The following is a 13,128-nucleotide window of genomic DNA, read 5'->3' on the forward strand; positions in this document are numbered from 1 at the left end:
TGAGAGACATGGATAGATTCATGTATACTAAATAAGTACCATCCCCTATTCTTACGACCCCAACCATTAACTGACAATGCTATTTATATTTATACTCTTAGGGGTAGATTAACTGCGGTGGACAGGACTCAAGTCACCAGTATTCTGGCACAACGCATGGATCACTAGATATACCACCACTTTAAGGATAGATATATCGAGAATGAGACCTAATTCCGAGAATAGAAGCGCAGCTTTCATAGCCACGGTGCTCAGACGGGAGGGTTGATGGCTCGGGGTTAAACGTGAGGTTCTCCTGGTACGACGGTGGACTCAAAATACAAACCAATGGACACTAGCGATTAACTTTCTTGTAAATCAGCAATAAATTCAAATCAACCCAAGAGGTAAAAAAAAATATGTGAGAGACAAAGCAGAACATCGCATCGCTCATCGCATGTAGAAAATCAATTCTAGCAGAGTAAAATACTGGTAGAGAATATCATATAAAATATCATCTAGATTTATAGATTTATTGATGGTTCTTTTGAAATTTCAACCCCGTGATCGAATTTTTTTTCATTTACTATCCTTTTGTCAATTTTTTTTTTTCATTCGAATTTCCCCTCAAACCCCCGAAACTTTTCTTTTTAATCTGGACGCTCCACCATCAATCCCTCAGACTCCTCTCTCGCTGATTCCCATCTTGGACTGGGCAACAATTCTTCCTGACTCTTCTTTCTTCCCTCTCCCTCTCCCTCTCCTCCTTCTCCTCCCCCTTTCACCTCCCCTCCCCGTGATTCTTTTCGAATTCACGACGGTCTTAATTCGGTCGTGGAACCCCGTGTCTCCGCTTCTTCGAGACACTGTTTTTCCGTCCCGGTTGACCCTTTTCCCTTTTGGCGTGAGAAGAGCAACCCCCCGTGATACTCAACCAACTGTAATCAATCAATCAATCCTGAGCGATGGCAACCGTTTCAGCTCCCACCCCTAAGCTGGATCGCTATATTGTCATCCATGTCGCAACCACCTGCGATGAACATGGCGTCTACGTCACCAAGGATTCGGCAGAGGTGATCGAATTGGGGTGGATTTTGTTGGATGCCAAAACCTGCGAGGAGGTATGTTGTTGTTGGAGTTTAATAATCCCTTTGAATCCAATTAATTCACCCTTCCCCCTCCTCCTGATGCATTCATTTCCTCTCCCCTCCCGTCTCTGGGCTCGGACCACCACTTTGGAAATTGATCCCCCCCGTGACAGCTGGCTAACATGTGGTTCTGATTCGATGTTTAGTTGCACCGTGAAAGTGTGCTCGTCAAGCCCGTCAACACCCCCATCACGCCGCTTTGCAGTAAGTGCACACACACACCTAACCAATCGTCATCCCGCCCAATGCCTGGCCATTCCCTCCCTGTCACAACCATTTCCCTCCACCCCGGATGTATCGGTCTGCTGGTTCAATGGCTGACGGTCTCCGAAAGCGAGCCTGACAACTCTGACATGGGAGCACGTCCGCTCGGCAGGTACTTTCCGCGATGCCATCGCCCGTTTCGACGAATTCGCCAAGGAACACCTCATCAGCAAGAACTTGGAGTTTGCTTTCGTGACGTTGGATTCGTGGGACCTTCGTGTACAGCTCCCTCGTGAAGCCCGAGACAAGGCCGTCGTTCTTCCCGCATATCTCCAGCACTCCCGGACCTTCGATCTGCGAACCGAGTATCAGAGATGGCAAACTCACCACCCCGAGTCTCTACCCTTCGGTCCCAGTTCCCTCTCCAACATCTGTGCCGCCCTCGAAGTCGAACCCGTTCAAACCTCCGCCCCCATCAAACACAACCTCCCGTTCCATCTGCAGGCGCTGGCCCCCGCGTCGCCACGCCGGGCCATGGAGGAAGCCATTACGCTGGCCCGCGTCCTCCGCGGCTTGATCCGCAAGTCCCAACCCCCACATGAGCATCCCGAGATCTTGACCCGCCCCATGGATGCGAGAGCGGACGTTCGTGCTTTCTTGGCTGAGCGGAGCAAGGTGCTGCATTTGAGCGGTCTTCCCCACGATACGACCCAGTCCGAGCTCGAAAGTTGGTTTACACAGTTCGGCGGCCGGCCGATCGCCTTTTGGACTCTCCGGACTCCTGATCAGCACAAGCCCACTGGCACTGGCTTTGCGGTCTTCTCATCTCACGAAGAGGTATGAAAGACTGCACGCACCCCCTACAGGAGTCCTGTGATGGCTACTAACCCTCTACGCAGGCTGCAGAAAGCCTCTGCATGAACGGTCGTGCACTCAACGAGAAGGCCATTGAGGTCTCACCTTCCTCCAGCCGTGTCCTCGATCGTGCCGCAGAGATCCTCACCCCGTTCCCCCCCTCGAAGAACCGCCCTCGTCCCGGCGACTGGACCTGCCCCTCCTGTGGATTCTCCAACTTCCAGCGCCGTACCGCTTGTTTCCGCTGCTCGTTCCCTGCCATGGCCGCTGCTCCGGATCCGATGGGTTATGGGGCTTTCGGCTATGGCCCACCCTCCATGATGCCACCTCATATGGGTCACGGTCACGGCATGGGCCATTCTCGTGGCATGGGCGGCAACGGTGGTGTGGTTCCCTTCCGTGCGGGTGACTGGAAGTGCGGCTCGGAGGGTTGTGGCTACCATAACTTCGCCAAGAACATTAACTGTCTGCGTTGCGGTGCTCCCCGCTCAGGAGCCGCTGTGGTTGCGGACTCCGCTTTCCCATCGCCCATGGACCCTCCTTCGAACTTTGGAATGGGTCCTAACTCCATGGCGAGCACCCCGGCGCCCGGCCCCTTTACCTCCACCGCCGGTGGCTTTGGCGGATTTAGCCAGCAGTTTGGAGCGCCCCCGAACAACTATGCTCTGCCCTCGGCGCTGGGCAGTGGCCCCGCAGGCTACCCCCCTATGGGTCAGATGAACGCCGGCTATGGTTCTAGCAATACCTCTCACTCTGCCGCGTCGTTCGCGAACCCTGCTACGCAGGCCGCTTTCACTGGGGCTGACCATGCAACCTCCACCAGCGCTTCGAACGGCGCTTTCTACGGAGCAGATGGATCCAACGATCCGTTTGCCTTCCTGTCTACCGGCTTAGGCGGTCTGTCGGTCGGTGACGACGGCCACTCCCGCCGCAACGGTACCGGTGCTAGCAAATCCCCTGCTTAAAGCTACCGCAGTGAATCACTGAGGCGGGGTGGTTGTACTATTTCCATTTTTCTGTGACGGACCCCCCATTTTTTGTTTGTGAATATGGTCATCTAGATTGTCGGTATATGCGACGGTTGATTCTCGTTGATGCGCGTTTGTATAGGGAATTCAGCAGTTCTGGTGCATTCGGTTGGGAGGAGCAGGCCGGTAGCGTCGTCGTTTCATCGGATTGGATCCTTTATCTTTTCTTATTTTGTCTCATCTCTCGCACCCTTTACGTTGACCCTTTTCGGTATGTTTTACTATTGCGTCTTTGAAGCGATGTTTAAGGGTATAGAAGACCATCCTGGCAGATGGGCCCGGGTGGTTTCGTACATCCATTCGCGAGTCACTGGGGCTTCTCGTTCTTATTTTCCTTCGATCGGCATGGGCTTCGCACTTTTCTTCGCTTTCGTCGTTGTGCATCTGATGAAAGGCATCGCTTGTTTCGATCGCAGTGCGACCAGACGTGGAGGCTCTATCATGGCATTGCATTCTAGATATTTGGTCATCTTATTTTTTCTGCTTGTCTTGTTTTTATTTTTCCCAGTTCATCTCTGCGCTCTTTGGCAACAGAAATCATTGGAGAATCACGGTATTGATCACGGATGGGATACACTGGAACGGATTCTGTTGGGGGTGTTGGGGATATTCCTTTTGAGCCATGAAAATTTCAGCCGACGGCGGATTTCAGATATGCGAGGCAACGGGTTGGGAATTGTGAGTGCAACAGGGTTGTTCTGAATGTCCATAATTCATGTTTGTTTTTTTTTTTTGATCACATCTCACTTTCCTTTATCACCTGTCTTTTATTGGTATCGATGTTCTTTTTTCTCTTTTTTCTCTGCAAGAAAAGTCGATGAGTCATCATTCTGGATCTACGCAGTACAGACTTAGAGACAGTATATTGTCCGCCATTTTGTATAGGAATTGATGGGGCATTGTGAGCGAGAGCGTGGCGTTGGGGTAGACCAGGACGCATTGGTTATTATCTGCTGTCTACCTTATTTTCTACTATAATGTCACATCATATCTGATCCAGTGTTGGTCTCGAGTGAAAGTATGAGAAGCTTTAGACAGTATTCAGTCAATTTACCCAGTTACTCAATTGACAGTATAGGTAGCACTATCATTGACTTTGATAGTGCGGAAATATATTGTCTGTAGATACATATTTCTTCTCAGAATGCACAGCACGTTTACCACCTATGAGTTAGAGTCGACTGATTATTAAAATCGCCGGCAATATTCTGTATGGATAAAACAACAATATTGCCAGATTCATGAAGCTGGTGCAAGCTAGGGCTATATCCTAATTGTGTCAGTAAGAGTACGGAGATCTTGAAGTGTGTGGTCAGGAAGTGGGTAACCGCGCGCCTACGGCGCTAGAGGGGAGCTCTGGAGGTCTGGAGGCAACCGCGGGACTCGCGTCCACCTCCATCTGTCATCGCTCAAGACGGCTCCCCATCCCAGCATTCGACGATCTGAATCCCACGAATTGCCCTTCACAATAAATATCTCGTCCTCATACCATTTGGTTTCGTTCATCCGTTTTTTTCTCGGTTTTCACTGTTTTTCTGTCGCCCATAATGTCCGGATATGACCGAGCTCTTTCAGGTAAGATAGCTTAGTACCTTAGTTCCATGTGCTTCTCAGTGGGATGATCAACTGAATCTAACCAACTTGCAGTATTCAGGTATGAGAAACATCTTCTGCAGCATTCTGTACAGCTCTTTGACTCTTTTCCAGCCCTGATGGGCACGTCTTCCAGGTGGAGTATGCCATGGAAGCTGTTAAGAGAGGTACGTCACCGCTAACCAAGTCGGCCACGCCCTCCTTTCTGACCACCATCGTTCTTGTCAACTAGGAACCTGCGCCGTCGGAGTAAAAGGTAAAGATGTTGTCGTGCTGGGCTGCGAGAAGCGCTCCGCCTTGAAGCTCCAAGATACCCGCATCACACCGTCGAAGATCGCCGTGCTGGACAACCATGCCGTTCTCGCTTTCGCTGGATTGAACGCCGATGCTCGTATCCTCATCGATAAGGCTAGACTAGAGGCCCAGTCCCACCGCTTGACCGTTGAAGACCCCGTCACCATCGAATACATCACCAAATATATCGCCGGTGTGCAGCAGCGGTACACGCAAAGTGGAGGTGTTCGGCCCTTCGGCATTAGTACCTTGGTTGTGGGATTCGATCCGAATGATAAGGTGCCGAGATTATATCAGACGGAGCCTTCGGGTATCTATTCTGCTTGGTAGGTGGCTTTCGTGGTCGGTACTGAGGTTCAAGAAGAAGGGCTAATGGGTGTGCGGTGGTATAGGAAGGCCAACGCTATCGGCCGTTCTAGCAAGACTGTTCGGGAATTCCTCGAGCGCAACCACGAGGATGATATGGACCGTGAGCAGACGATTCAGCTTACCATCAAGTCGTTGTTGGAGGTCGTGCAGACCGGCGCCAAGAACATCGAGGTGGCTATTATGTCGCCCGGGCAGACGATCGAGATGCTGCCAGAAGATCAGATCGAGGCCTACGTTAAGAGTATAGAAACCGAGAAGCAAGAGGAGGCTGCGAAGAAGAAGACAGCCCGGACTAGCACCACGACGGCGGCCATCCTAACACGAGGTGGTGGCGAGTCCGGCGACGCCTAGGAGTAGGCTGGTTTAGTGAATTAGAGCTACACGCCTCTTGTTGACGTCCTACACACGTTTTTCCTTTATAATATCGGAGATCTTGCCGAAGCGACTTTACGACAATAAAGAACTCTTTCCCCGTCGTTTATACACAGACCCCCCTGCGGGGTCTCTCTAGGAATATCGTCGTCTAAAGATTTGTAGCCTGACTGTCGGCAGGAGGTAGAAAGCATTATATCGTAATCGTCGTAATTCACAATCCGTGGCCTCCACTTATCCCAGACGATCTTCGGCATCCCTGACGTTGAAGATCGACCGCTCCTGGTGGCCGCGTACTCGGTCATCCTTGAGCATTCTTTCCCGCATATCAGTATCCCATTCTGGCAAGTTGAAAAGGAGAAGTACCTGTTGTCGATACGAGCATCCTCACCCTCTACCTGCAACGCGGGTTTGGGTGTGACGGCCTCCAGCACGAAGTGGTTATCGCAATGCGGGCAGTATTCGTCGCTATCAAGAATTTCCCCTTAGTCATATGCCGTATGCTTGCACCACGAAGGATCGACCTACCTCTCTTCAAACTCTGTCGAATCCTTCCGGAAACACTTCTTGCACTTTTTACAGGCGAAAACCTGCACCAATATCCTTTAGAATGTCTATCGGCTTGAGAGAGAGCGTGAATGGAGGGGTACCATTTCGGTGGTCTTCATGAGGGCATGGGATTCTTGTTCATGATGGCATTCGGCGCAGTCGAACCACTTCTTGCCTGGATTTCGTATGAGTAGGAGGATGGTTGTGGTGAATTTGTAATAGACTCACAGCATGCCGAACGAATGGCCACTTGAGCGTTGAGGATGTGTTTACTGCGCGGGAGGATGTCAGTTGACCGGTTGATGGATTTGCTTAAATTTTTTTCGTTCTCTTTGACTTTTCTTTTTCTGGTGGCTTCACGAGGGAGACGGGATCATCGACGTACCACATGATTGAAGAGGGATTTGAGTCAGGGGATGAGGGTCTATGTAGGTGGTGGAGGCTCAAGTGGTTTAAATGAGGAAAATCGAAGGAAGAGGGTCGTCTATATCGCGATCCTTGACTTAACGGGGAAGCAATTAAATCACGATTATTGGGGAGGGATTAAATTAAAATTATTGGCAGAGCGGAAACTAAAAATAAAGGCATGACTGACGGTCTTTACCATGGATTGGGATAGTGGGAACCTCCAACAATAATGACATAGTTATACCAGGTAGGGAGGCAAGTGGCGCATCGGATATTTATTTTATTTTATTTTTATTGATGGGATCGACAGATGGCATTTATTAGGTATTATTATCATTATTTATTATTTTATCAGGTGTTGTTTTTATTTTGTTTTCTTTTTTTTGAAGAATTTCTCTTGACACAAAAGACTGGTCTGCTGTACTCGTCATTTTGCCTTCTCCTTTAAGTTCACTTTTTTTCCCCTTTCTATCGCGAGATCTTCGTCACTCCTCAACCGTTCTTTCAACTCTCTCTCTTTCATTTCAAACTCTCTCCTACTCTCTCTTTATCCCCCCCCTCTTCTGCTTTGGAACCCATTCTTTCCCTCCCGCCCCGGAAGATCCATTCCGCTCAAACTTCCCCTCCCTCTCCGCTCCGTCTGTATTTATAGCAGCCGATTCGTTTCCGCCTGACGAACTGCCCGCAACTCCGCCACAGTCTCGACCCCTCGGGTCAGTTAACCGCAACGCTGTGAATCTCGGGGTGATCCATCTTACATACCATTCGACTCTACTGTCACTAAGATCTTACCTGCATCGTATACACCCGTTCCATTGAAGCCTATGATCTGTCTTTCCAACTCGTCATCGTGCCGGATCTATAGTCGTGGCCATGGAGGGAAATGGTAGATCGAGGGACGGCACCGATAGTGCTCCCCTGGTACGTTTCGCGCAGTGCCCCCAACGCTAATGAGGGATCCCCTACTCACACAGTCAACCTCTACAGAGACCAGTGTCTTCCCTTTTGTCTCATTTCGAGAACCTATCCCATCGCCGAGCCCCGTCCGCCTCTCCAAGCGGCCCCCGCGACCCGACCTCGTACCTGAAATCCCCTGAGCCCGTTGACGACTTTCGTTCGGCCCGCGCCTCTCTGGATTTGTCTCGTCCGCGGTCTCCTTGGGTCCCCCCTGCAGACTTTCAGAATGGCCAGGGGACCGAGTATACAAATGGCGCTCCGCGTCAACGTGGGGTGTCTTCGGGACGATCGCCAGGCAGACGGCAAAGCAGACCCATGTCGATGAACCTACATTCTTCGCCGCAACTGGCGCCCACCCTCACAGTCGATTCGCCGCGATCCCCTCCACGGGGCTTTGGGACGCATCCGGACCACAATGAGGATATTCGAACGGCTCGCACGCCACCGAATGCTCCGCGGGAATCGTTGCCGCCCAGGCCCATTGCGCAGGCAAACTCCCTTACTCGCCCGACCACTCCTACCTATGCATCGTCGGTGCCGACCGAACATAGAATCGCTCACCTGTCTCCAGGCCATCCAGACTCTGCAGTATCGACGCGCGACAGTCCGCCAGAGCGACGGTTGAAGAGTGCTTCGTTACCTCCACCCGCTAACCGAGCAGAGAAGCCTAAAATCCCCGCCAAACCTGCTGGCTTATCATTCCATGATGGAAATGGCTTGGCTCCTCGTCAGGAACGTCCCCATGTAGAGGATGGGGTATCTCCCTTCAATACGCCCCCTGGCAGTCCCGACAAATCACCACCGAAAGTACCATCCGCCACAAAGCCGCAGCCGCCGGCTTCCCCTCGACCCGTACCCCCGCCGGTTCGGAGATCTTTCGACGAAAGGAGACCTCACCCGAATGCACTTGGCTTGCCGGAGCGGCCACAACCTCGGCGGCCATCCCCGAGACCTACACGAGACACGAAACCCCTGATGGTACAAATTCCGTCGCGGCAAACCTCTCAGCAGGAAACCATGTCGGCTATACCACATACCGCCCATCGTTTCCAGAGTTTCGACAGCCCTAGAGAGCCCCCGGGCTTGCCCCCGCGGCAGCCGTCGATAGCACGTCGAGGTGCTCGGTCGCCAGGAGCGCAGCTTGATCGTTTACGGAGTCCGGTCCAGCCTGAGTGCCCCCCTCGGCCGGAATTGCGTCCACACCCTACAGGCGAAGTCCATACCCCGAGACAGCTCCAGCGACAACCGTCGTTTTCGCGTGAGACCAAGCCTGGACCTCCCCCTGCCATTCCGGAGCGCCCTGTTGTTGATCGGCCGGTTGTGGAGAGGCAACCGGTGCGTCCAGTTCCGGCCCCGAGCGAGGATGAGCAGCCCCTCGATGAGGCCCCCGCTCCCCGGACGGACTACCCAGATGCGTCTCTCGCTAACCGGCGACCGCCGCTTTTGAAGAAAGGCCCTCAGGAGATCCCGACGCGCTATGACACGCGACTCATGGATGTGTGCGGGAAGTACGTATGTACTACTGGTTATCTGACCCGAGTTTGGGACCTCACGACGGGCGAGCAGATCATGACTCTCAGTCATGGCGAAACCGTCAAGTGTCTGTCGCTAGCTTTTAAACCAGGGAAGGGTCTGGAGGACGAGGGACAGCGACTGTGGCTTGGTACCAGCGCTGGTGATCTTCACGAGGTTGATATTGCGACTCAATCGATTGTGGCGTCACGATCCTATCCCTCCCGCCGGGAAGTGATCAAGATCCATCGACATAAGAAGGAGATGTGGACTTTAGATGACGAGGGGCGCTTGCTCGTCTGGCCACCAGACGAGTCCGGGACTCCTAATCTCCAGTATAGCTACCATAATCCCTATGACCGGGTTGCGCGTGGGCATACATTCTCTGTTGTAGTAGGCGATACGCTGTGGCTGGCAACCGGTCGAGAGGTACAAATCTATCGACCCAATGCACGCGACGATGTGTCCTTCAAAGTGCTCAAGCGGCCGTTAGGCTCACAGCATTCCGGAGAGGTAACATCCGGTGCTTATACTACCAAAGATGGCGGCCGTGTGTATCTGGGACACGCTGATGGAAAGGTGACTATATACTCGGCCCATGATTATACGTGTCTCGGGGTTGTAAATGTGAGTGTATACAAGATCAATTGCTTAGGTATTGTCGGGGACTATCTTTGGGCTGGGTACAAGACAGGCATGATCTATGTGTACGATACGTCAACCAATCCGTGGATGGTGCGGAAGGATTGGCGGGCTCATGACAGTCCGGTGTCTGCATTCCTCCTCGACACCAGCAGCGTGTGGACGATGAACCGGCTTCAAGTGACTTCGTTAGGAACAGATAACTGTATTCGCCTGTGGGACGGCATGCTGGAGGATGATTGGATGGGTAAGTTGCATGGATCGTCACTGCATACAACGCAACTAACGATCGGACAGAATCCCGGATGCAAGCTAAGGACGTGGAGTACTGTACCTTCCGGGAGATCCGCGCGTCAATTCTGACGTGGAATGCCGGTGCCTCCACCCCCGGTAGCGCGCGTACATCGACCTTTATCCAAGACGCTATCCATCCTGAAGACCCTCCTGAGATTCTAGTCTTTGGCTTCCAGGAACTGGTGGATCTCGAGAATAAGAAAATTACAGCCAGTGCGTATCTTGTACCTGAAACGTCGGTCCAGTTGATGTTGACTAACGGGTTGCAGAGAGCTTGCTTATGGGAAGTAAGAAGAAGGAGAGCAGCGAGAAAGAGCATATCAGCCGTCAGTACCGCGTGTGGATGGAGCATCTAACACGGGTCATCAACGAGTGCATGCCCCTTGAAGAGTCGTATGTGCTTTTGCATAGCGCAAACATGATTGGGCTGTTCACATGTATCTTCGTGAAACATAAAGAGCGACAGCGGATCAAGGATCTGAGCGCTGCAGAGGTGAAGCGTGGAATGGGTGGATTGCATGGAAACAAGGTACGCATGCAAGATGACATTGTTATCTGCATTTAGACTGACTGGAACCTGTAGGGCGCACTTATCCTCCGCTTCATTCTGGACGATAGTTCTCTGTGCTTTGTGAACTGTCATTTGGCAGCTGGACAGTCGCACACGACACACCGAAACAACGATATCGCCGCCATCCTGGAGTCAGAGGCCCTGCCGGCTGAAACTAGTCTCATGACTCGCGCGGATCGTTTTGTCAGTGGCGGAGATGGATCAATGATCATGGATCACGAGATCTGTATCTTGAACGGAGACCTGAACTATCGTATAGACTCTATACCACGCAACGTCATCATCGAGGACATTCGCAACAACCGATTCACCAAGTTGCTCGAGCGAGACCAATTGCTGGCATCAAGACGCAAGAACCCAGGTTTCCGTCTGCGATCTTTCATCGAGGCTCCGATCACGTTTGCACCGACATATAAGTATGATGTGGGCACCGATGACTACGACACTAGCGACAAGAAACGCTCTCCCGCATGGTGTGATCGTGTCCTGTATCGGGGAATAGGCCGGGTGAAGCAACTTGAATACCGACGACACGAAGCCAGAGCCTCTGATCACCGTCCAGTCAGCGCATCGTTCAAACTCCGGGTCAAGACCGTCCAACCCAACGAACGCGCCGCAGTCTGGGAATCCTGCCAGCAGGAGTTCCAGAAGGAAAAGCGCCGACTTGCCTCGGAAGCAAGGTACGTCGTCCTCCACTACCACACACCTCTTCACCAAGCCAGATACGCTAACTGAGAATCTTACAGCATTGAATACCTCATCAGCGTCCTCGGCACCGAACCCCAACAAGCCCGCGCATTGATTCTGGGGAATGGGAACTAATTCAGCCTATCCTCACACCCCCTTCGTTCATTGTTTCCCTACATGCAGTTACATTGGCTATTGAGCGGATAAGAGATTAGAGATTAGCGCAAGGCGATGTGTACGACTAATGATTTCACGATAGATATGTATCATGAGCTGGGTTAGATTATGGGGATGGGTAGAGTAGGTACTTGTCTTAATTTTAATTGTGCTGTATTTATATGATGCCGGCCTTGCGGGCATATAAATAGATTATTGTCCCTTAGAAGTTATAGCACACCGTCTCCCTCTAAGGGATGGCAAGGCTTTGCTTAAGCTTAGTTGCTATTCCTCTTAGCAGGAGTAGAGATAATTAGCAGGAATCAGCAGGAGTCGGTGGGGATCAGTGGGAATCGGTAGTAATTGACAGGATTTGTCATTTGGTAGTATTACGTGCCGTATCTGTCTTCGTCATACACAGTAAATAGGCCAGGAGACCAGACTATAAAGAAGGACGGCGAAAGAAAAAAAATAGATCGAACAAGAGCGGAAGCGGCCCATTCCACCGTGGACCGTGGTGGAGCGGTTGCACCAGGAAATTTTAATCTCGGGAACGCGGGCGACGATCCCTACCCTATATACTTCCATCTGATAGAATATCGATTCAGTATGATGCACCGATCCATGATGAACGGTCCAAGGCTGTGTAGCCCTACTATGTACAATACTATTGGTGCAATCGTACGAAAACTGTCAGGACCACGCTCTTTCAAAGCGCCACCGTTCTTCCAGCCACCTTCTCCTCTTTTCTCCCCCGTTGATTCCATGGTGATGATGGCGCTCTGTTTCCTCCAAGGCACGTGGATTGCAATTCCCGACACTGATTGTGTACGCGCTACCTATTATACTATATAAAATTTTGTCAATCCATGCGCTGGAATGGGCTGGTCTCTAAGCCAAGCGCGCTTATTTCGATCTAATCATCCGTAGAGCCGCTATAGTGTGTGTGTGTCGGCTCCATCGTAGGGAACGTTCTAGGACTTCACCGCTACGATGTCGGGCCAAAAGACTAGGTACCTAGTAGCAATCCTAGGTCCCTGATCTGGAATAGCTTCCGGTATAAGGTAACCCGTCATAGTGTGTCCTCTGAACAATTCCGCCGACTTATAGGACCGGTGATTACCTTGCGATCATCATCTGTCCAGAACATAAGAGCTTAACCCGGGGTTTCTTCCCCCTATCTCGAGGTATTCGCGGCATTTCTTTCATGGTTCAATGAACCAGCAGGGTACAAGTCTGAGTACACTTGATGTTTTTCAAAATCCCAATTATTTTAAAGCTTTATAAGAGAATTTAACAGATCATTTTTTAATATTTTAGGCCACTATTTTGATAATAAAATTGTAGTATATATATATATATTCCAGTTTTATTTTACAAGCTCCCTCAAGATCCCGGGCTGTCTGGACTCTGCACAGTTGTTGATTACTCGTGGATGAGGCTACAGGACGTAGAGCGGCAGACGCACCCTTCTTCGGCGCCCCGCCGGTTTTAACCCAGCAGGACCAAG

The 13,128-nt window shown here is 51.3% G+C and overlaps 4 protein-coding genes across 4 annotated transcripts; 3 read left to right on the forward strand and 1 right to left on the reverse strand.

Moving 5' to 3' along the window:
- The first annotated feature begins 662 nt into the window (after positions 1-662).
- F9C07_2283925 (RNA-binding Ran Zn-finger protein) lies at positions 663-4,613 on the forward strand. The gene is made up of 4 exons (XM_041292289.2): positions 663-1,100; positions 1,274-1,331; positions 1,462-2,168; positions 2,231-4,613. Exons 1-4 carry the CDS (start codon positions 945-947, stop codon positions 3,149-3,151), a joined length of 1,842 nt encoding a protein of 613 aa, XP_041146707.1. The 5' UTR covers positions 663-944; the 3' UTR covers positions 3,152-4,613.
- Positions 4,614-5,945, forward strand: F9C07_2283926 (putative proteasome component Pre6). Its single transcript, XM_041286060.2, has 5 exons — positions 4,614-4,789; positions 4,862-4,868; positions 4,922-4,974; positions 5,040-5,427; positions 5,494-5,945. Exons 1-5 carry the CDS (start codon positions 4,762-4,764, stop codon positions 5,819-5,821), a joined length of 804 nt encoding a protein of 267 aa, XP_041146708.1. The 5' UTR covers positions 4,614-4,761; the 3' UTR covers positions 5,822-5,945.
- Positions 5,946-12,915, forward strand: F9C07_2283928 (inositol polyphosphate phosphatase). The gene is made up of 6 exons (XM_041292308.2): positions 5,946-7,720; positions 7,787-10,157; positions 10,208-10,417; positions 10,474-10,733; positions 10,788-11,455; positions 11,522-12,915. The coding sequence occupies exons 1-6, from the start codon at positions 7,673-7,675 to the stop codon at positions 11,595-11,597; spliced, it is 3,633 nt and encodes a 1,210-aa protein (XP_041146709.1). The 5' UTR covers positions 5,946-7,672; the 3' UTR covers positions 11,598-12,915.
- On the reverse strand, positions 6,039-6,910 carry F9C07_10454 (uncharacterized protein). The gene is made up of 6 exons (XM_071507421.1): positions 6,777-6,910; positions 6,620-6,663; positions 6,493-6,566; positions 6,371-6,432; positions 6,209-6,310; positions 6,039-6,158 (listed from the first exon to the last, which is right to left on the reverse strand). Exons 1-6 carry the CDS (start codon positions 6,779-6,781, stop codon positions 6,077-6,079), a joined length of 369 nt encoding a protein of 122 aa, XP_071366654.1. The 5' UTR covers positions 6,782-6,910; the 3' UTR covers positions 6,039-6,076.
- Positions 12,916-13,128: the final 213 nt, after the last annotated feature.

This window comes from Aspergillus flavus, chromosome 4 (genome assembly GCF_009017415.1).
Source record: "Aspergillus flavus chromosome 4, complete sequence".
Lineage (NCBI taxonomy): Eukaryota > Fungi > Ascomycota > Eurotiomycetes > Eurotiales > Aspergillaceae > Aspergillus > Aspergillus flavus.

What these genes read in the sequence shown, in the direction of transcription:
- F9C07_10454 (XM_071507421.1), bottom strand. An exon ending in GGCCATTCGTTCGGCATGCT is followed by an intron (nt 6,567 to 6,619) that starts GTGAGTCTATTA and finishes TACGAAATCCAG; the next exon opens with GCAAGAAGTGGTTCGACTGC. An exon ending in TCATGAAGACCACCGAAATG is followed by an intron (nt 6,433 to 6,492) that starts GTACCCCTCCAT and finishes ATATTGGTGCAG; the next exon opens with GTTTTCGCCTGTAAAAAGTG.
- F9C07_2283928 (XM_041292308.2), top strand. Translation starts at nt 7,673, where the DNA reads ATGGAGGGAAATGGTAGATCGAGGGACGGCACCGATAGTGCTCCCCTG. An exon ending in GCACCGATAGTGCTCCCCTG is followed by an intron (nt 7,721 to 7,786) that starts GTACGTTTCGCG and finishes CAACCTCTACAG; the next exon opens with AGACCAGTGTCTTCCCTTTT. An exon ending in GAATAAGAAAATTACAGCCA is followed by an intron (nt 10,418 to 10,473) that starts GTGCGTATCTTG and finishes AACGGGTTGCAG; the next exon opens with AGAGCTTGCTTATGGGAAGT.
- F9C07_2283925 (XM_041292289.2), top strand. Translation starts at nt 945, where the DNA reads ATGGCAACCGTTTCAGCTCCCACCCCTAAGCTGGATCGCTATATTGTC. An exon ending in ATGCCAAAACCTGCGAGGAG is followed by an intron (nt 1,101 to 1,273) that starts GTATGTTGTTGT and finishes TTCGATGTTTAG; the next exon opens with TTGCACCGTGAAAGTGTGCT. An exon ending in CCCCATCACGCCGCTTTGCA is followed by an intron (nt 1,332 to 1,461) that starts GTAAGTGCACAC and finishes GGTCTCCGAAAG; the next exon opens with CGAGCCTGACAACTCTGACA.
- F9C07_2283926 (XM_041286060.2), top strand. Translation starts at nt 4,762, where the DNA reads ATGTCCGGATATGACCGAGCTCTTTCAG. An exon ending in CATGGAAGCTGTTAAGAGAG is followed by an intron (nt 4,975 to 5,039) that starts GTACGTCACCGC and finishes CTTGTCAACTAG; the next exon opens with GAACCTGCGCCGTCGGAGTA. An exon ending in TCGGGTATCTATTCTGCTTG is followed by an intron (nt 5,428 to 5,493) that starts GTAGGTGGCTTT and finishes GCGGTGGTATAG; the next exon opens with GAAGGCCAACGCTATCGGCC.